The sequence below is a fragment of the Pempheris klunzingeri genome, chromosome 18, assembly GCF_042242105.1.
Source record: "Pempheris klunzingeri isolate RE-2024b chromosome 18, fPemKlu1.hap1, whole genome shotgun sequence".
NCBI lineage: Eukaryota > Metazoa > Chordata > Actinopteri > Acropomatiformes > Pempheridae > Pempheris > Pempheris klunzingeri.
The window spans coordinates 6,617,053-6,637,043 of NC_092029.1; the positions used below are offsets into that span (position 1 = coordinate 6,617,053).

The following is a 19,991-nucleotide window of genomic DNA, read 5'->3' on the forward strand; positions in this document are numbered from 1 at the left end:
TGGCTGCACGATCACAGCAAGTGTGAGCACATGGTTATCAGAAAACGGCAAATTTGCATATTTTCTGCGAGAATAAGTTTTGTTTTGGAGGTGATTTGGCAGGGGTGGTCCCTTAAACAGGAAGGCGAAAGGGCGTCATCAACAGCGTGTCTGTGACTGTTCACCCAAATATCTTCCTCACGAGTGGGGATCGATTTTACACACACACAAGTACAGCGTCATGACCCAGCAAGGATCTTTTCTACGAAAGCACAGTTTGCATAAGCGAAAAGTAAATATTTTATAGGGTAACTCAGTGGTTTAGGCTGGTTGGGGCAGACTGGGATCAGATGACCAGGGTTACAAGCCAATCTTCACATTCTCCCTCACAATAAAACCTACAGCATTTTCACAGAATCCTCCCAGTAATGTATTATTTGGGCAAAGTTAATTTGTGGAAAGTGTTGGTCTGGGGACTGATGGATCATGAATGTGTCTGAATGATGTCAGTTTTCTTTCCATTTATCATTTATTATTTATATAACACTTACACTGCATAGCTATAACCAAAACTACAGGGACAGGGACGGGACAGTGTAGAAACATAGTTTGGTCAGTCCAAATATACTTGGCTGTATAGATGAATATTTCAGATATGGTAAGACTAGGATCCACAATGAGCAAATACAATCTGGCAATCATAGTAATACAAACACAAAATGAAATTAAGTACCCAACAAAGATATTAAATCTAAAAAACAATAACAATAATGGAAAACAGATGATATATAATAATGCCACCGGTGCTTGTCAGCACTGTTGGGCAAGAGGACACAGTTTTTTTTCATGACATTGTTTTGTACTCATGCAGGTGCTGCAGTTTACAGTGAGACAATTCAAAAAGCTTCTCTGATAAAACTGTCTTTGACATATTTTATGCATTTGTGTAGCCAGCAATGTTTGTTCTGACTACATGGCAGCGAAGGCATAGTGTCAATGCCCTTGATAAAGTGATAATCCTGTGAATGAGGAATGAAGTTTTGGTCAACAAATATGTTTCCATCAACCTTGCTGTGTTAAATGGCCTCCAACTAACTCTACATTTTGCTACAAAAAGATCTCGACTATGATTCTGGGCCCCTTATACCTTTTTCCTATACTGTCTGTGGTTTGGCCTGTAGCCCCCTCCAGTGTTCAATTGAAAATATTACACATTGCAACATAGGTTAAAGTAATCAAACTTTTTTTTTAGAAAATAGACCATGTGCACCTCTTGCACACAATAGGCCTATTATAAGAATTCTACATATAGATAATGCACACAGTGTTTTGATGAAACAGGGATCACCAAGCCCCCCTTGTTTTGGATAAGGCAGACACTGCAGAGCACTAATGAGTACAATGAGAATGATGAGAGTGGGACGACCTGCTCCTTAGAGTAGACTGTCTTCACTTGTTGTCTGGCTTTGTTAATGAACACCAATGGGACCCCACAGTAATGAGACAGGGGCAGCTCTCAGGGTGGGAGAGAATTATCTGTCTGACCTGGGAAAACACTGAAAATCTATGCTCTGGATGCTTCAAGCATGAAAAGTTTGGATAACTAACTTGCTGCCTGTGTGTGTGTGTGTGTGTGTGGGTCTGGTTTCTGTATCAGTGAATCACTGCCGAAAAGTGGTTCGAGATGGCAAAAAGGAGAGGGAGGGAGAGAGGGAGAGAGAGGCATGAGAGGATTTGATGAAAGAGTAAAGGAAGCAGAGAGAAATCATGATGAGTGAAGAGACACTGCAGCATTATGAATATTTCAGGCTGTTTCTCAGCACCCAGTGGTACTCTAATTACAGATCACTTTTTCCAGTCACAACCTCCTCAATCACCTACATGTGTAGTTTTCTGTACACACGTCTCTGTCACTGTATTAGGTTAAGTTGATGCTACAAAACAGAACTATGCCACTTGAATAAATGATAATTTTGCTAAATTATTGCTATTGATCAAATACAAAACACCATACGTTGTACAACGTTCAGTACCTCTCAGCGACAAAACATTGGTGAATGAGGTAAAAGCCTTAACATTGATCCCAGGGTTGGAGTCATAAATGCAAACATTCAATCAATAAATCTAATGCAAATTCAATACATAAAGCATCATCCATATAGTTGTAGTTAGTTATTTAGTGTATTTAATGTATGTAATGGATTGATGTAGAATCTCAATATAACAAAGTAGAGGAATAAAACAATGGAGACAAAGTTAAGTACACAAAATGCTAAGTTTAATTAAAACATAAATTAACAGACATAAAACACGCAAAGAACTGTAGATTCAAAAATATAGTGTACATGAAAATGAGAAGAAAGAAACAAGTTTAGTGCAGTATTCAGACAGCAGTTTCAGTCTGAATCAAATTCAGTGTCAGGATTATTTCTATTGAAGTAAAATTGTACACCAAATAAGAATGGCATGGGGTTGCTCCCTAAGTCCTCAACTGTATGAAATTAAATTATATCTCAAAAGAAGAATGTAGAATAGAATATTTACATTTTTAGTGAGGCATACTGAAAACTAAGTTTGGCAAAAGAAACGTAAAAATTTTGGAGTTTTGGGAGGCTTATTTTTTACACATGCAATGGACGTGTTATCAGAGACCATCCTGACAATATGGCCACAATCCCAGTCAAACAATTTCAAGGTTGGTTGAAATGATGTTTTTTCTTTTTCTGGATGTCAACCCACGATTGTAACAATGTGCAGGACATTAATGAATGGGGGTTTACAGTTCTTCTTGCCCAGACTGAGCTTAATTGCGAGAGCCAGGTTCACATTAGTGTGCTGATTCATCCAGTATTTCCGAGCATCAGCTCCATTCACCACCGAGGAAATGAACAGATCTGATTCCAATGAACCACTAAAAGAGCCCAAAGCTTAACCTGATTTATATTATAGTAATCTACCTTTGTTATGGTCACACGTCAGTTGTGTGAGTGCATAACACCACATACAGCATATTGCCAGATCTACTGAACAGGACCACATCAGTATTCGCAGAGTGTGTGCAAAAGTTCAGTGAAAATGTCAAGTTAATCTCTACATGACACAGCCATGGATCTGTCTTATTGATGTATTAGCACTTATTTCTCGGCATGGTTAAAGATTTCATTCTCCTTGAGTCTATAGGAAGTAATAGCCTTTGGGGCTTTGAGTTCAAATCAGCGTATTATTTTACCCCTGTGATGCTTCAATAAATTTGCTAAGAATGGAAAAATAGCCGCTTATATTGGAATTTCAGCCCACAAAGCGGGGATGTAATATGAAGCCACTGCAGTGCATATCCATGCAGATAACAGTTTTCAAATAAAAATCATATGTCATATGAATGAATGTGGGCACCATAAACGAGATCAGCTGAAGTATATTTAGTTATATGTGCATCTATTACATATTTTTTAATTTACCCTGTCTGTGTTTGAATGAGAGAATCAGCAGGGGCGTGCAGACGAGTCTCTGACATTTGCCTCTGGTATGATCCCAATCGGTCATGATTACATAATTTCTTTCTCACCTCCCTTTCTCATTGTTTCTGCTTGTCTTCCTGCTCTCCTAACTCCTTTTGCAGTAATACTTATTACAAAAAAGATGAAGTTGGCATTAGAAAGCTTTGTAAGAGCTTACAATAGGTCTCGGAGAGATTAAAAGCAATTCCTCAAGGCTGAAGTCTCAAGACAGAAGAAAATATAGTGCTGGTAAATCTGAAGCCTTCCCTGATGAGCAAAGAATTGCTGAGTTACCATGATCATTTCACTCATCATCATCATCATCATCATTGTTTCCCACTGAAATGCAGATCGCTGGCTTAGTGTTATTTAAAACACATATTTTGAATGCAGAATACCAGCATTCAGATTTTAAAATTCTGTAATGTGATTTCAGTGAGGTACAAAAAAAATTTTAAAGTGCAAATGACCCATGTGTTATTTGTACCATCCTGAAATAAGATTAGAGTGTGCAACCAGCCATTGACGACTAGAACTGGTCAAAATGGGCCTTGGGGAAAGCTGATGGCTCCACAGATCAACGCATTACATCATATCCCACCGGCACGCCAGAGTTGGTAAGACAAGCCAGAGGAAATGAACACAGGGAGAGAAAAATGAGGGCAAAGAGAAAGACTGAGAGGGTTTATTTTCTTTTTGCTTTTGCAGAAGGAAACACAATAACAGCTGGGAGGGTTGCTCCTGTTGTTTTTTTAAGCAGCTGCCTAGATCAGTGTAAAGATAGGGCTGTGTGATAATAAATTTATCCAAAGGCTAAATTTAATTTCCTTTGAAAGCGGAGAGGGAAGAGCGCATTGCTCCAGGTTTGTGTGTGGGAACAGATATGAGTTATTAGAAGAATCCTGAGTAATGGTGAAACAGAGTGGGCTTTGATCGTTTTGTGGTTCTCTTTTAATTGGCGTTGTCAGAATGTCAGAGCAGAGTCTACAGTTCGCAGATATTTTTATTTCTCTCTGTGTCATCAAGTAGTGAAAACATGGTTTACACATCAAAATTAAACCAACTGCTGGCAGATCATAACAACAGAGAAACGTACTGTAATTGTATTATTTAAGAGGAATAACATTTTGATGAATGCGCACAAAAGACACTTAAAATCAAAGTTTGGAGAGAGATCAGAGCTGCATTCTGCATTTATGTTTTTTTTTCTGCTTATACAGATATAAACAGCAGCTCACAGTCAGTGCAAAAGGTGAATATGCTTCAGTTAAACAATAATAATAAACAGTGACTGTGATAACAGAGCCCCAGCAATACTATACAAAAGCAACGTGACCTAAAAAAAAAAGAGGCAGATACAATTCAATCCTTTAAAGAGCAAATTCTTTAATGACCTAGGTGCCATTTGGTGGTGGCTCAATCTTCTGATCCTGTGACATGTTGCTGAGTTCTGTGGCCCTTCCATGGGCAGAAAGGCACGTAACGAATCCAAGACTGGGAGGAGAGGCAAGAGGTTATGCCAAAGGGGAGGTCATACACCTCATCAGTTCCCAAAGTGTTGCTCGAGTCCTCAAGATGTACTCTGTCCCAGGCTATGAGGCCACGCTCCTGCTTAGTCCCTGAGATAGTGGTATTAGAAAAACTATTAGAGCTGTAGAGCATGCCTGTCTTTATAATAACACTCATGTAGTTTACCTTCACAAAACAGAAACGCTGTGATTTATGTAATGACTAAATATTAGCAGACAAGCAATATAACAAAAGGAAATTGAATAACCAGAATCTACATGGAACTGCTGTAAGACAGTCATATGTATCAAATGCAGTTTAATTGAATAACAACTATCCAATTCAGCTTACCAGGAATTGTGTTATCTAAGAAGAAGCCAAGAAACCCTCCTACAAACATATGGGTGGTCATCAATATGTACAACACCTGGTCTACCTCTTTAACACCTGAGTTACACACCAAGCAGAAGAGAGACAAATTAATACAATATAGCCAAAATACTTTAAGATTACTATGCATAAACTGAATGGAGGTTCAGTTCAGTATTTATACAGTTCAGTACCTATTTTTAATACATCAGGGTTCTTCATTATCCAGTTCGGAAGGACGAGTGCAGAAAACATGGAAAAACCAAAAATAAATATATTCCTGGAGGAATTCATGTCTGTGGACTGAAATAAAAAGAGATGTGTCGGCAAAAATCTTAAAGTAGCAAAGCATTTGGAAGCAACCAAATCCTACTTCAAGCTGATGTTTACCTGCAGATTAGAAATTCCTGCTGCTGTGATGATTCCAAACATGATCAGGAACATTCCTCCAATAACAGGGGTGGGGATGGTTGTGAAGATGGCACCAAATTTACCCAACATCCCCATCAAAACCATGAAAACTCCACTCAGAAAAATGACCATTCGGCTACCCACCTGTCATGCAATCAGATCACAAGCAGTCATGAGTTTTGTAGACATGTTTGTTCTGTTCGTCCACACAGAAGACTAGCAATGAAATCAAGCAGTCTAGATGAATGCTACACTGTAAGACGTCAGTATCATTGTAAGTATCTTACCTTGGTGATACCCAGGGCAGCCACATTCTCACTAAATGAGGTAGTGCCATTGCCTGTACCAAAGGCTCCTGCCAACAAAGAGCCAAGCCCTTCAATACCAATGCCGCGGCTGATGGCGTGCTTCGGGGGAGGAGGGGCCCCTGAAAGTTTGGCGCATGTGTGGTAGTCACCCACAGACTCAGCCATGGAGCATACTATTCCAGCCATAATGCCAAACACAGCTGCCAGGTTCACGGTAGGCATGCCCCACTGACCTGAATAAGAAGAAAATGGCGATTATTGAATAGTCGACAAAAACATTTTACTAAAAGAAGAATATTAAGACAATATAAAGAAAAGACAGATCGGACAACAAAGGTAAGTTGTATGAGCTTACCAGGATATGGAATTGTGAACCAGGGAGCCTGATTCACCACATCTCCCTTCACATCAGTACGGCCCAGGTGGCCATATAGGGCAGGATTGGATGGTAGGACATCATAGATGGTGAGGAGGTAGCAGACTAACCAAGAGATCGCAATGCCCAGCAGAATCTATTTAATATCTAATATTAGTATCAGTGTGAGTTTTTTGTAGTTAACCATACAACAAGGAGGAGGACTGATGACTTTCTGGAGTACATACAGGCATTATCTGGAAGATATAGAACTTTGAGGTGTGCAGTTTCTTGGCTTTGCTATATGCAGGAACAGGGATTGGTATGAGACGGAGGTACTGGGAGAACAGGATGATCAGCACTGTGGTCCTGTGTGTATGAGAAGAACTGTCATTAGCATCTTGATGCAAAATGATCATACATGAAACAGGCGAGTGGTGACACTATCCCCGATGAAGGAAACCCTAAAGTACAAAAGAGCTTTACCTTACACCATTACCTCAGAATTTAGTCTTAATGCCATTAAGTGTGGCCTCCTGAGAAAGAAGGTCAGTGCTTAAGTTGCAGCCCAAAACTTGTGGTACACACAGGAGAAACATTTTCTTTCCAAGAGGGTAAAGAGGCATTCACCCTGGCAGCGAGCGGTTACGTACATGCCAGAGATGCCCCATTGGCTGCCTGCCCTGGTTCCAGCTGAGTCGTACAGTGACAGGCCAATAAGAGAGACTGTAGGGGCAATGGTTAAGGGGCCAATGAAGCGCATTAGAAAGCTAATCAGGCCAGAGAAACCAACCAGGATCTGGAGGAGAGAAGCCACCATAATAGAACCCTGTACCTGTGGACAGGAACACAGTAATGGAGGTCACCGTCATTAACGTCTCCACTCTTTCTTTGGCTGAATGATAGACTATAACAGCAAAATGACTTGTTACTTCCGGCAACAGAAAATAAATGAACTCACTGAATTAATCATGAGCTCCACTAAAGTGCTGTTTTATGCGTAGGCTCACTTCTATCGAAAGTGTTTGTGTTGGCTCACAGTTCTCATGCGGGTCTGCCACACTTCTATGAAGACAGGTGAGGAGGTGTTGACCAGAGTGGCGTTCTGCGTCCAAGCTGGGCACTTCCACTCTGGCATGGACAACATGGCCATGACAGGTGTCACCAAAGCAAATGTACCGCCCTGTAGGATGGGAAGCCTTAAGTGGGACGTAAACAGAAAAAAATTTCTATTAGAGAAAAACACTACACCAGGCGGATGTAAGCCCATGTAATCACTCTCCTTTTAGCTCTGATTTTGGTCTCCACCACCTCTTCAGAAAAATAGCTGGGTCTAAAGCTGTTAATTATAATCCCTTTTTTACGTTTGGTGATGGGACAGGAGCATACAACAACAGCTAGAGCTTTTTTTCACTGAAAACAGCTGCTGAACCATGAAGTAAATGTGGTGTAAAAACAAAACAATGAGCTAAAAGAAGCTAAAAAGCTGCATGGAGCTGCAATCACTCTGTGATTTATGTTTCTGTGACCACAATTTTGGCCAAACTTTTTCATATTTCATTCACTCTTGATATAAATACACCAATCAGCAGAACTCCATGATTGTTTCCATAAAATGACATAATTGAAACATAAGAGTAAGAGACCATCGCCATCATTCTGACCTGACGCCAAAGGTGACCTGCAGCAGGGTGCACATGCCAGAGACGAAGAAAATGGTGTTAATGAGGTGACTCTGGGTCAGGCTGTCGTGCTGCAGACATAGCCCCTCCGCGAGAATGAGAGGGATGGAGATGATCGCACCAAATGCGGTGAGGTAATGCTGCACAGAAGAGGAACAGACAAACCACAAACATGCAATATGTCATATTTTTCTGGGTAGATACAAGGAAAAGGACTGCATTTAGCTACAATATATAGCTTGTCAGTGTTATAATAATTAAGTTCATCTGCTGAAAGGAAATTTTAACATGTCTTTTCAGACTATTCTCATTCCCAGGTGCTCAAATAGGCACCTGTCACCTTCCTTTGCTGTTTGATACTAGTGTGCCTTGTTCATCCGAAGGACTAAAGAACTGCGTTGTGTTCCTGATAACTATGTGCTGACTCAGCATGTGGTGCAGCCCATACACAATAAGGGCACATTCTAGACTTAATCATCTCCAAGGGTCTGGACATTTCTGAGGGTGGGGTGACTTATGTTGCTCTCTCTGATCATTCCTGAGAGTGCAATTTCTGTGCATACCAATGTTCAAAGAGAGGTATCCACAAAATGGTGAAATATTCATTCAGGCTTTTGAGTGTGGAAACGTTGAATGCATGTGGCAAAAAACTAATCTCCAGGTTGACCGTGACATCTATGAAGAGAGACTTTGCTTTTATAATTTGGAGCTCAGGAATGAAAGGCAATCCTACGTCTCTGACATTAACACCAATAACAAGTGTCCACTTAAAATCAATTTAAATACCATGACAATTTTTTTTAATACGTCTCTTTTCTCGGGTGTCTTCTTGAAAACTGCTGTTTTTCAACAGCTGATCAATATCCTGGCAATAAACAACTGTATTGATGTTTTCTAGTCAGGATTTTGACCACACCACAGCTCTGAGATGGCTCCTGTTGAGGTCTTCAATGGCATTTATTTAAACACAGACAGTGGCAGAATTTTAGTCATAGTAATACTTTATTTAATTAAATCTGCTGCCTGTCATTACATCAAATTTACACCCGTCTAATTCTATTTTAGCGTCTTTTTATTTCCTATTGTATTCAAATGCCCTTTTAAAAATGTGCTTCGTTTGCACTTTGTCACAGTGATTTTAATGTTTGATGTAAAGCACTTTAAACTGCCTGTATGAGACGCTATAGTGCAATGTAGTATAAAGAGCGACAAAGTCGACACAGGGGAGACGTACAATGTGGACGGATGGGCTTTTAGCTGGGAGAACACTGTTGCTGTCTGCTGTGAAACCAAAGGGAAGCTTAACTGATGCAACTAACTTTTTATCATCTTTTCCTAAATATTTTTTGACTCCTAAAGCTAAACAAGTAGTTTTCATGCCTGTAGCCACAGATAGGCCGGCGTGGTACAAAGTGACAGTTGTTTGACAACCTGGGAATGAGAATGATTGGTGTTTTTTATGACCCTAATTACGATGTCTGTTAAACAGCTACGACAACCAGGAAAAGAGGGACATTCAAAGAGATCTTATCAGAGGTTCGAAATAATACTGAAGGCTAAACTCAACAAAGAACAAAAGTAGTATTCACCCACCTGGATGGCCAAGAAAATACAGAGGTACCAGGGTGGAACATCAGTGACACAATAAGTTGGTTTATTTCTGTCTTCCTCTGCCACACAGCTGCTCCCACGTGTCTTTTCTCCCTGTCCTCTGGGTTGATCCTGGACTCCTTCATCCATCTGCAGCACCATATACAAAAAGCACGCAGATTCAGCAACAGACAAATTTAACTTGAGTTATAAAGCAAATAAATTGAAACTGAAAATTTTATGAATCTAACCAAAACATAATCCTATTTTGTGCTCTGTGAGCCTTCCCTGCACAACGACTATGTGGGCTTATGGAGAATTTCAACATTGTAACATTGTACAACTTTTAGAAACTTTCAACCTAAATTACTCCATTTGCTCCATAGCCCTTACCCTCTGTGCAGCAGGATTGATCAAAGCTCAATGTAGTGCAATCCTTACTATTTAACAGGAGACGAAATCAAAAGCAATGTTTTCTCTACATGCTTACAGGTGCCTGATGATACATTTAGAAAGAATACTTAAAAATGCCTACATGTGGTATATTTTACATCAAGTCATTGTACTTACATCAAATGCAAGGTTGTTGAGTCCACCGCTTTCTTTTCCTGAAGCCATAGCAACTGCTTTGAATAAGATAAAAACTTGATTTTAGTTTCTCAAGGCAGAGTTCTTCTAACAAGAGGTGAAGTGAAAAATACAGGAGCACTGCAGAAAAACAAACAGGCAGACTAAATGCTGAGGAGTAAGAGACAGAGGCGGACTCATCTTCACTTCAATGGGTAATTATGAGAGTTGTAAAGGTGTTTTGCTGGCAAACGCGGACATTTGACTCTCTATGACTCTTTGCTATCAGATTTGTGAAGATGGCAGTGTGCTGTCATGTCTGGACAAAGTTCAGCTCACTAAACATTTGATCAGATATCTATGTAAAATTGTAATTCCTATTTGCCTCCGCTACAACTACATACACTTATTTCATTTATAGGTTCTTATTGAAGTAAGGAGAGGAATTTTTTAGGCATGGAAAGGTGAAGAGATTGGTGATGAAAATAGGATGGATGACGGGATTGATAGTTGGGAAAAAAATGATGTCCTCTTGTACACAAGTGCAGGCTGCTTACTTTTTTAATTTACTCACTTCATGTTGAGGGAAAAAACAGAAGAACACTTTAAACCAAGCACGCAGAGAGAACGCTGACAGTTTCAGCTTGATGGTTTGTTTGATCGTGGTTTGCATTTAGTGCTTACCTCAAACTGTCACAATCAGTTGGCAGGACAAAATTGGGAAGATGGTTAGATAAAGAGATTTAGTGCCTTCAAAGAGCCGATGTTTCCCTCACTCAGAGGGAGAAGAGAATGCGGAGGACTGATATGATCTCTCTGTGCGGTGCTGATAAATGTGTTGAGGCAGGTGCAGCAACACTTCTTGGGAAATTATCATGGAAAACACACTTCACTCTCCAGTTTCATAACAGAAAGGATCCTAACTGTTATGGGACAGCAGCAGGGTCAAGTTTAGCGCTTACCCTCGTCACTTGTCCTTGGGTACCAGAGTGGTGATTGATGTCAGGTCGTAGTAACCCAGACTCACTTGCTCCCCCAAGGCTCAGGTCAGTAAAATCCATCAAGAGGATGTGCACAATATCTCCCCTATTCTTCCTGAGATGAATTAATGACACTAGTAGAAACCAGGTCAAACTGACACACCACACACAGTAACACAGGCTTCTCTTTGCTTTTATGATCATGCTGTTATGTACTGGTTTGTACTGGTTTATTAGTGCAGTTTGGTTCTGCATTTAGGGAGTAATTTATAGTCTGAATATTCAAGAACGCAGGCGACACCACTATCATTGGAGTTATTAGTAACAATTACGAGACTCAATACTGCCGATAGATGGATTGGGCTGCACATTGGTGCAGGAATAACAACCTTTTACTCAACACCTGAAAAACAATTGGAATAGCTGTAGACTTCAGGAGGAGGATCACATCATATCTCTGACCAACCTGTGACCCTGACAGACTCCCTCAAATTCCTTGGCAACTACATCAGTACCACTCTGGTATGGAACATCAACACCAACCACATCATCGAAATGGCCCAGCAAAGAGGAAAAGAGGAAGTATCATGTCAAAAAACACGTGTTGGTCCACTTGAAGAAGCCATCATTCTCACATTATCTGCCACTGTCTTATACAGGAGCTCTGACAGTCACGCTAAGAGGAAACTGAAGCAGATTGTCACTGAAGCCACCAACATAATAGGCTGTGACCTCCTCCGGTCAACTTACTGCTCATAAAGTCAATGTTTAACCCGTCAGCTAATATAGCTATCGACAACTCCCATCCAGCCCACCATCTCTTCCAGTTTCTGGAAGGTGCTGCTATGCACAGAGCTGAAGTCAAACTAGATACTGGATGAATAAATCACTCTACTTTCTCTCTGTTGGGCTACTTGATGTGCTGGCAAACTGCACACATCATATACTCAATGTACATACTCTTATATTCATTTGTGTCCTTTTCTATGTGTGTTGTTGTAATAGTTCACTGTTTCTTTGTTTCTTCTTTTTTTGCACTAAAACTAAGCTCCCATGCCGTACAATAACAATTACACTCAACACTGTTGCGTGACAATAATAAAGTGTCTCATAAAGTTAATGATGCTCTATGCAGAACACCAAACTTTAATATCATTGGCTGCATTGTGGCGCATCATTAAGTTTTAACAGCAACATTTTTACAGATAATGCCACTTTATCATTTTGTGGTTCATAACCATGCAGGTTAATTTTTCATGTTTTGAGTTTAAAGAAGCAGTTCAGACAAGTTGCGAGGACAAAAGCGGTATTCTAGTCTCATTCAGCTCCCTGCTCATTAAATCACAGAAGTGTCCCCTTTGATTAGTTATTTAGTCTGCATTTAGGGTGGGATTAATCCATTAGATATGTCACAGCATGTATAAAATATACTGTGCCCCTGTTTCGGTTGAATGACTAAGATTCACGTTGCTAGTCTGCACATACTTTTGCACAACAGTGCAGACTAACTGTGATTCATTCTGACAGGGAAAGGTAGGATACGGAGATGTAAACACAGGGGTTAGAAAGCAGCAAAGGACATTTCGCCTGCAAACATCACAGCACAAAAAGTATTTGTTCATCCAGCAATAAGCCTTCATGTAGTAAAGCACCCCAAATCCTCTTGGAAGCTCTTTAACACAAGACGCTGTGACTGCACTCTAAGTATCTTTTCATTCTTGTGTCAGATATGTAGCAAAGCATATTTCAAAAGGGTGTATCCATGTTTGTGTTTGTGTGTGTGGTACTCACTAGGCAGATTACAGTGTTCTTATCTTATCATGGAGTTCATGGTGTTCTCATGCCATGCTATAACTTCTTATGTATCTCTGGAGGACTGATAACAAGCAGTCTTTACGGGTCAGTCTTAGACCCGTAAAGACTGACTCTGCCTGAGGAGGATGAAATATGCATGTGTTTCTTGTCCAAACTCCTGCAGCTTTGTAAAATCAGATTAACCACTGAGTGGCTGACACTTGACTCCAGCAGAGAGCCCAGACCTTTTCAAAGTAAACGAGTGCCACCACCAATCCATTCAAATGTGAAGGCAGGGGGAGAAAAACACAACTTTGTTCCCAAATTGCCATTGATCTTGACACCAGTGTGAGCGTCCTTCAGCAGAGGCAGACTCACTGTGCTATTGATTTAAACACCTTCCTGGATTTTCAAAGAGCAATAGGCTTGCTGTAAAGAATTTGAATCAGTTTTTGCAGCCTATTTTACATTGATTTTAAACATGTGCAGTTATATTTAAGTATAACTGTACATGTGAAGGTGAATTTCGTCGTATTTTTTACATTTGGGTGTTTTGGTAATGGAGCAAAATTGGAAATGCAGCAGCAGTTAAACAGGATCACAAACTGAGGCAGCATCGCTCTTGTGCCTTGAATATTTAGCAATTGATTTGTACGACAAGCAGGTTTGCTCCCTTAAATAAGCAGAAGTAAGCCAGATATCCATTTGGAGTTGATCCACTTTGTGGTCAGACTCAGAAAATGAGGTCCTCAGAAATTGATGTTTGTAATATTTTACATATATTTAGATATGTTGCATATATTTGGAATACAGACACTTGAAAAACACTAAATTTAAGAGTGTTTAAATGTGAACTGCTGCTGGCATAATAAGATTTGCACTATAAGTGATGACCTTTAAGCTTTTTAAACGGGAGAATTTAAACAAAATAATCCAGTTTGTCTCGGTGCAGTGTCTCAATCTTGACACCATATCACTTGATGTTATCGCCCCTGTGGTCAATGCTTAGCATCAGTGTCAATTTAGCCAACGAGCTGAAGGTCACTGCAGGGAAGGTGCTTCAAGGCAACATCAATTATCTTTATTACTGTGTCAACATGAGATACTTTGCCTATTAACATATATCACACAGTCTATTGTGTGCAAGGGAGCAGTGATATGGCTATAATCACCCTTCCTGAGCAAATGATTTATATACATCTTTTGCATCTTATACTGTTCAAAACTGCTATGCTTTCCTGCTTAGAAAAAGATTTTATCACGTTCAAACCTCTCAAGTCAGCCTGAGGAAATAATGGTGTTCCTGCAGGTATTTGTAAGTGGTTTCCAAATATCTGGGCTAGTGAAAGCCCTCTTCATTACTGATATTTGGTAGCACAGTTTAAATGTAGTAAAGTACACAAAGGCACAAACTTAAATGGTTGAATTTTTTTAATTGAAATTGTAGCGTGTGTTTTTTTGTAGTCATTGTGGTTGCCTCTCAGCTGGAAATGACTGCCCTGTCAAGCATGCACATGTACTCATGGCTCGGTTACGTCAACATAATGTGCTCATTGTGGTAAAACCTGTTGTTTGATGCAGTAATATACTGTGTAATGTTTGTACTCAGGTCACTCACCTTTGTTGTGTCTCCTCTCCAGGGTGTTTGGGCTAAAAAAGTCCCCTTCGTATCCGAGCACCAATTTATCGTCAGTTATATTTCCCTATACCGTTGTATGGGTCAAGGTTGTTGACAGTGGCTGGCAATATAAGGCTGCCAGTTTCCATTAACCACAGCTGCTGTCAGGAGCACACATGGCCTGGGGTCCACAGTATTTTATGTCAAGAAGGGTGATTGTAATTGTTTCTATGGAACCTGGTCGGCGCCTAACCTCTACCTCAAATCAGCCTTTGTAACAAAGTACTTAATCCATAACTGCGGTTATGCAATGCAAGATAACCTCCAGCGTAGATCAGGCAAAGCAAACCAAGACCACTGAAATGATTACCTGTAAATTGCAGTTCTCCAGAAAGTCTTGGGTGCCTTTCCTCAGCAGCAATAAGTGGGGAAAAATCAATGACATGAAAAGCCTGTGCTAATTTGCGATTCAAGAGAGCTCTTGAAAAACGGTGTCTCAAACTCAAATAGACGCAAACCACAAAAATATGTTTTTGCCAAAGCCAATTAGGATTCCAATACAGTTCGATTAAAAAAAAAAAAAAAAGTAATTTTGTTTTTTCTGCCTATGAAGAAGAAACTGACAAGGAAACTCTTCAGTGGGCTTTGCTTTTGAAGCCACAGTGTCAGGGTGCTGAGACCAGTGCGGTAAATCAGTTACAGGAAGAATACTAGTAGACTTGAATGCTCTGACTTGCATCCATAAAATCTGCCACCAGTATGCAAAACAGTAAGGTCACACATACCATACGGTACACATTGATAGAAAATAATTATAGTTTTAGAATTCAATTGTCAGTTTGGCCTCACGTGTTAATAAACTGTTTGATGGCCTCTGTGGGGAGTTTGTATTGATCTCTTCTTCACAATTGTGCATCTGCCCAGCTGACAGAGTTGTGTAACAGGGCTAGTTTGCATTTACACATCAAAATCAATACTCATGATGAAAACCCAGGAGCGGAAAGCATATGCAGTAATACAGCCCAATTAAATTTTCATTCACTGCAGAGGTTCATCTTCAGTTGTGTGGCGGCCATGCTTTTGTTATTATTATATTATTATTATTTGTTATGTTAACTATGAATGATGAGAGAGAGAGACAGAGCGGCTTTGTGGCTGAAAAGCATTATTATGGAAATCAGATTAATGCTATACTATATTCTAATGGCTACTTTAATAGTAAATAAAAGTCTGTATATTTTTTCCAGATTATGATTAATTCAAAGAGGCTTGTTGAACATGATTATCACTGAAACCACCAAAAAGCCCCTAATAACTTATTTAATAACTTATTTAATCTGAGCTGACTTCTTACTATGAGCAATTAGGTCCTACATGAAGACAATTTTCTGCCAAAGTTTAACTGTTTTAGCTATTTCTCATCTGAGAGCTCTGCATTTGGGTTTTTCTTTATTTTTCTTGCTGATTTGAAGTCGGTGGAACTCACTTGGTGAAAGCTGATGTCGTGATTTTCATGCACCAAGCTTTAATAAGAGGAAAATGTGTGTTTCTTGAACACTTTTAGCTCAATTATGAGCTTGAGTTGATATATTTAAATACATAGCACACTTTCTACTCCGTTAACATAAACCTTCAGTGCATCACCATAGTACCATACTAGAGGATGTAGCTCAGTAGGCTTTCAGCTGGTCATCCAGCATATTTTCAAAACAAGGATTTACAAAATGAAGATAGATTATGGTCGACTGAAATAGAAGTGGAAATCATTTCACATTTCCATTGGAGTTACAACTACTGTATTTCATGAGAAAGGAGAATTTCCCAGTAACTAAACGGAGCCAAAGTCAACACTGATATCAGCATTCATGGGAGAGATTGAGATAAGTGTGTGTACAAAAAACCAGCAAGTTACACATAACTTTGACTGATACAACAGCCGAAAGGACAATAACATGAACAATCAACTACATATATATATAAGACCTAAATGGCAATCAAAATCACAAAAGCAGAAAACAAAAAACAAAACAGACAAACCATTTTGCACAGTGACTCATATAAGGGACACATTACAACCTTTTGGAGGCCTTTATTTGTATGTTTCCTTGTGAATTAACAATAATCAGTTGAAATTACACACAAACTAAATCATACTGTGTGCCACACTGAACTCCGAAGATATTATTTAGGATGACTGACATGTTTTTCATCTGAGCAGAGCAGCGTTGACATTGCGTCATCCATAACCCTGAAACTCTCATTAGCACATTTCAGTAAACAGCTGTCCACATTAAAAATGAGCTGCTCCTGCAGTACTGTAAGTGCAGCTGGTGTTACATCCCTCAGCAGGCAAGCCCGGGGCACTCTGGCTGGACGTATGGCCTTGGCTGTCAAAACGTCAACCAGTGTGAGGATATCATCTAGAATTGATTTAATTCTGGATTTGAAACTGTCGCAGAAGTGGGGGAAATGGGTATGTGGCCAAATATGATCATGTGATCATAGAAAGTTGCATCAAAAAGCGTCTAATTTTACCTTCTACCTTCTCTTTTCTTTCACTAGTAACATTGCATGCATTTTCACTGCACTGTGGCCACACCTCACCGAGCAGTAGTTTTGAAGCAGGTAGTGTTACTGACTTAATGGCCACTATTCCTCTGAGAACAATAAAAATAAACATTTTGTGAAAATATTTGTAATGACTGGTTTGCTTTGCTACAATTAGAATTTGGTTGCATTTATCCATCCTCAGTTGTTCTCATCATCCTTTTCTCCCCCAAAGACCTCATTACCTTTACCATATTACCGGAATCAAACTATTTCACTAAAGCATAGTCTGCGTTAAAAAAAAAAAACCCTGGGTGATGGCAGGAGAACTGAAGTACTCACACAGTGTTCACACAGAAAACACACTTCAACTATTCATTGTCTTAAGATTCAAGTGGACCTTTGCTTTTGTTTTCTATGGTTCACTTCAGGATATTCAAACATGGAGTTAATCCAGTTATGATTTGCAACAGAAAGAAGTGATGGAGGGATTTGAGAGAGAAATCTGATAATGAAGTTTAACATATTATAATTAGCCCTGCCCTGCTTTTCTGGTAATTACACGATAAATAAATCAGAGCTGAATCCTCTTTGCGTACTGTTTCAAACTTGCACAGGCCTGTTGGGTCCTATTGGGTGTTGCATTGAGAAAGCACCCTGCTGCTATAATAGTGATGCTAATAGCATTACAGCTTGGCAGCACAAGTACAAGCCCTCTATCATCCTGTTTGATAAATGCATAAACAACTAAGCGGCTTTATAAGGACACCTGCATGGATCATTTGTAGCCACACTTTCCTTTGCTGCCTTTTCTCCTCTCTTGTCCAATATTACTTCATCTACAGTAATAACCAGCCGAGGTACTTTTTCTGCTGTGTAACCAACACAGCTCCAGGGGTCTTAAAGCTTCAGGCTGTTATGCATCAACTGGTTTTTGCTGATTAAATCAAAAAAAATGTTTGAATATACTGCACTAGATTATCAACTTACATGATAAAGACTTTAACGTGGGTCCTGCTTTATACATTACACATTTTGAAAAGGGTCCCTGTGTCAACAAGAGTAAGAGTCTACAGTCATGCTAGCGGCTCTGTGAGGCTGTACTTAAGTAAAGAAGTGTCTTGATCTAAAGGCTAACGTTAGCATGCTAACATGCTCACAATGGCACTAGATGAACAGTGACGGTATCACTTAAGTTGCTACAATCCATCTTGAGGGGGATGTGAATGTGTGTACCAAATTTCATGGCTATCTGGATGTCAAGACATTTCACTCAGGACCTCAAATGACCTTCACTTTGGGGCTCTTTAGCAGGTTAATGTGGCCACAAGGAAGAGGTGATACTTAATATAACCCTATCAACAGATTTAAATATATGAATAAATAAAAAATCATTTTAGTTTTTATTACTGTAATTATCACAACAATAAGAGCAAACACAAGGGGGCCCTAATATGCTACTCGTTGGCTGGCTACAGCAGCATAAGACACATTTTCTTGGAGGAAAAGGCAATGTTTGGTCAGCAGAGACAGAAAAAAGACAATCAGTAGAAAAAGCTTGGAAGTTCTTGTTGAAAGTTTACTTTTTTATCTTTTGTGCTATCTAAGTCTATTGAGTGAGATAACTATTTCAGCAATTATTATAATATATATTATAACTATAAAACCACATTTAATGTTAGGGATGGATGGATGTCTGTTAATTAGTGAGAACTTTGCTTTACATCTGAGTGAGCAAACATTGTGATGATAAGTGGCTCCTCAAAAGAAAATTATAACTTCCTTGTTCTCAACAAAATGTCAGACAATAATGATGCATTTTCCAGACAGATTTTAGCCTAAATGTGTGCATTTGACCACAGATGACCACACAGACTCCCCTATTGTTCTTGGAATATCATCAAAGTCTCTGAGTAGTGCTGAGCCAACCATAAAGCTTGTCCCCACCGAAGATCAAAGCCCAGCCGAGGCTTTCATGCGGTGCATTGTGCTCATCGTGAGCCACTCATCTTTTGTTCATACATGTAAATGGTTGCGATGAAAAGGCCGATGTTGTTCCACACAGGGACCGATCTGAATTGTGCTCTCATAGCCTGTCCGAACGCATCGAGCCTTCCCTCTCAAATCCTCCCCTTCGCCGCCTGTAAGCTCCTATATCTTCATGGCTCACTAAAATATTAATCAGGCCTGGGGCAATGGCAGTAAGGCCACAAAAACACATACACAGCGTCACATGTGAGTGCACACACATTCACACACACACATTGTTCTGCATGGGACTTGTATAATGTAGTGCTTCAGTGCTTTTGATATCCAGTGGCTGGATGGTTCAGTGTGGAGTGCTGAGCTTCACTCACAGACATGACTTCCTCTCTGGGGACGGCAGAGGAAGCTGCAAAAAAAAAAAACTGTTACTCTGCTTCTGCTCACTGTCCACAAAACATGTGAAACTCAAAACCTACCACTCACATAAAAGACTGGGTTCACTGGCTATTGAACCCATATTGTGTATTGCTTGGATATATATAATATACCATCTGATGCTCCAGTTTTATGCTCTGACCAGTAATTATTTCAGATGGATGTCAGTAACCAGCAGTGTAGGCACGAGAAGCACAAGCCTGAGAGCAGATTTATGAAGCACGAGATTCTCATTTTGCTTGCAGCTGTTACACTCTCTGGGCAAATGTTTTCCAAGACATGATTGAATTTGAATGTACTTTGCCATATATAAAGGTCAGTGCTTGTTGTGTAAACATTTTTATCATCCTGCATTTTTAAGCAT

General features: G+C 39.7%; 1 protein-coding gene across 7 annotated transcripts; it reads right to left on the minus strand.

Annotated features, from left to right (window-relative positions):
- Positions 1–4,892: 4,892 nt before the first annotated feature.
- On the minus strand, positions 4,893–14,675 carry LOC139217681 (solute carrier family 23 member 2-like). Of its 7 annotated transcripts, none has more exons than XM_070849077.1 (13): positions 14,660–14,675; positions 10,271–10,326; positions 9,704–9,850; positions 8,093–8,250; positions 7,468–7,627; positions 7,082–7,263; positions 6,677–6,797; positions 6,429–6,585; positions 6,053–6,306; positions 5,745–5,909; positions 5,549–5,657; positions 5,337–5,432; positions 4,893–5,095 (listed from the first exon to the last, which is right to left on the minus strand). In XM_070849077.1, the coding sequence occupies exons 2-13, from the start codon at positions 10,316–10,318 to the stop codon at positions 4,893–4,895; spliced, it is 1,800 nt and encodes a 599-aa protein (XP_070705178.1). In that variant the 5' UTR covers positions 10,319–10,326; positions 14,660–14,675. The 7 variants fall into 7 exon arrangements, with proteins under 7 accessions (XP_070705178.1, XP_070705173.1, XP_070705176.1 ...); XM_070849072.1 differs by lacking the exon at positions 14,660–14,675 and adding an exon at positions 11,714–11,777; XM_070849075.1 differs by lacking the exon at positions 14,660–14,675 and adding an exon at positions 11,714–11,753 and having other exon boundaries at positions 10,271–10,323.
- Positions 14,676–19,991: the final 5,316 nt, after the last annotated feature.

Excerpts from the sequence above, each read along its gene's own strand:
- LOC139217681 (XM_070849077.1), bottom strand. The coding sequence starts at position 10,318 with ATGGCTTCAGGAAAAGAAAGCGGTGGACTCAACAACCTTGCATTTGAT. Across the intron at positions 6,798-7,081 it reads CAATGGGGCATCTCTGGCAT|GACCACAGTGCTGATCATCC; the intron begins GTACGTAACCGC and ends TCATACACACAG. Across the intron at positions 5,433-5,548 it reads CCCTGATGTATTAAAAATAG|GTGTTAAAGAGGTAGACCAG; the intron begins GTACTGAACTGT and ends TGTGTAACTCAG.